Below are 2,333 nucleotides of genomic sequence, written 5' to 3'. Positions count from 1 at the left end.
CACAAGCCTCCACCATCCACAGTTTTCCTAGTGCTGGACAGAATACAGGTGTATGCACAAGCCTCCACCATCCACAGTTTTAAATTGACGTCATAAAAGAAAGCAAATAAGGCAGTTTATTCCAAAGCAGTTTTTCAGCATGTGTGTGGTGTATATATACCCATACCCATGTATGGAAGTGTGAGGGCCAGCGGGTATTTTTTATATCACTCTCTACTTCATGATTTATTTTCCAATTTAATTAACTTATTGAGACCTTTACAAAATAGCCTTGACTGACCAAGAGCTTGCTGTATAGATCCCAAGTGCTGGGATGAAAGGTGTGCTCTCCCATTCCTGACTGCAATTAATTAATTAATTATTTTGAGATGGTGTCTCTCACTGAACCTATAGCTTGTCACTTAGGCTAGACTTAGCTAGGCAGGCAAGTCTGCAGGAGCCTCTTGTCTGTTCCCAGGGTTGGTATGCCAGGCTTCTATGGATGCTAAAATTCCACAGTCTATCCTTGTACTTGCATTTTACCTCTGAGTCGTCTCCCTGTTTGTTTCCAAAATAACTTTTTAAGAGGATAGCTTGGCCAGGCGGTGATGGCTCACGCTTTAAACCCAGTACTTGGAAGTCAGAGGCAAGCAGATCTCTGTGAGTTTGAGGCCAGCCTGGTCTAAAGAGTGAGTTCCAGGATTAGTAGAACTACACAAAGAAACTCTGTCTCGAAAAACAAAAAAGAGGATAGCTTGATTCTATGGTAATTGTATAAATCAATCATAGGAAGTGATAGCCATCCCTTTTTTGTTGTTTTGAAACACATTCTCATATAGCCACATCTGGCTTCAAATCTCTGTAGCCAAGTTCTTTCTGTATTCCTGGTATTGAGTGTGAGTGTGCTTCACTACACCCAGGTATAATAGCTGTGTCTTTATGTTAGAGTCCTGAATCTTACCTGGAATCATTAGTCTTTTGTTGCTATACAGACACTTAGAAACCCCAGCAGGTAAATTACTTCCCCATAAGCCTAGAACCAAGAACCCACATAAAAGTGAAAGGGTAGAACTGACTCCAGAAAGTAATCCTCCAGCCTCTGCACATATACTGTGACTTGTGGATATCCATATCACACACAAGCAAATAATAAGATTTAGGAAAAACTAAATTTATTATATTTAGCTGTACTCAAATATTATTAAGCTTGGTCTATCTTTGGGAGCTTCACTTTTTCAGTTCTGAGAATTTTTATATGGTAGACAAGGCAAAAGTGGCATTGCCAGTTTTTTTAAAGCTCAGTATGTCTTAATCAGAATGGCAAATTTAGTTTGATATCTAGTAAAGTGGACAAACTAGAATTCAGATAAATTAAATGAAAGTGGTAAATGAAGTAGATTTTCTCCTATTTTCAGAAAGTACTCAAATCTTTAGGGGGAAAAAAACCCTTCTGGTACACAATATATATAACCTATCCCTTTATCTCATGCAGCTCAAAGAAAATGAACGGCACCCTGGACCACCCAGACCAACCAGATCTTGATGCTATCAAGATGTTTGTGGGCCAGGTTCCCAGGACCTGGTCTGAGAAGGACTTGAGGGAGCTTTTTGAACAGTATGGTGCTGTCTATGAAATCAACATCCTAAGGGATAGGAGCCAAAACCCTCCTCAGAGCAAAGGTGAGATGTTTTTATTTTTATTGTAGTTCATATATGTGGTGGTCAGTGGGCAAGTTGAAATTAGATTCTCTCCATTATGGGAGTCACAGACATTAAACGCTAAGGTTAGACTTGGCAGGAGTGCCTTTACCAGCAAGCACTTTACTCATTGAGCAGGCTTGCTGGCCAGGGTTTCTAGGAGTTTAATGCAGTGCAAATAACTGGGCTTCAATATTTTTGTTTTTGTTTTTGCCGGTGTTTTGTTTTGTTTTTTTGGCTTTTGTGTTTGTTGTTATTTTTTGAGACAAGTTTCTCTGTAACAGCCCTAGCTGTCCTGGAACTCCCTCTAAACAAGACTGGCCTCAAACTAGCAGAGATCCGCCCGCCTCTGTTTCTCAAGTGCTGGAATTAAAGGCGTGCACTACCACCACCCAGCTATTTGTTTGTTTGTTTTAAAACTGGGTCTCTCTGTGTTAGTTCTGACTGACCTGGAACTTGCTGTATAAATCAGGCTGGCCTTGACCTCAAGAACTCCTTCTTCTGTTTTCTGAGTGTTGGGATCAAAGGCACAATCACTCCAAGTTGGGTGTCATTTTTAATTCCTATATTATACTATACATCCGCTTGTTGTCAGGGTATTTCTGTGGTTGCATGGTGTTTTTTTTTTTTTTTTTTTTTTTTTTTTTTTTTTTTTT

At 39.6% G+C, this 2,333-nt stretch overlaps 1 protein-coding gene across 7 annotated transcripts in view; it reads left to right on the top strand.

Annotated features, from left to right (window-relative positions):
* Nucleotides 1-2,333, top strand: part of Celf1 (CUGBP Elav-like family member 1) — a 71,518-nt gene that overhangs the window by 47,810 nt on the left and 21,375 nt on the right. For all 7 annotated transcript variants that reach the window (XM_013352657.2, XM_026787670.1, XM_026787671.1 and 4 more), the window contains one exon: nt 1,472-1,659. In XM_013352657.2, coding sequence (XP_013208111.1) covers nt 1,472-1,659 — 188 coding nt within the window. The remainder of the gene's footprint in view (nt 1-1,471; nt 1,660-2,333) is intronic.

The sequence above is a fragment of the Microtus ochrogaster genome (genome assembly GCF_000317375.1).
Source record: "Microtus ochrogaster isolate Prairie Vole_2 chromosome 14 unlocalized genomic scaffold, MicOch1.0 chr14_random_1, whole genome shotgun sequence".
NCBI lineage: Eukaryota > Metazoa > Chordata > Mammalia > Rodentia > Cricetidae > Microtus > Microtus ochrogaster.
The sequence above is the reverse complement of the archived record's forward strand: the minus strand, read 5'-3'. Positions and strand labels throughout refer to the sequence as shown.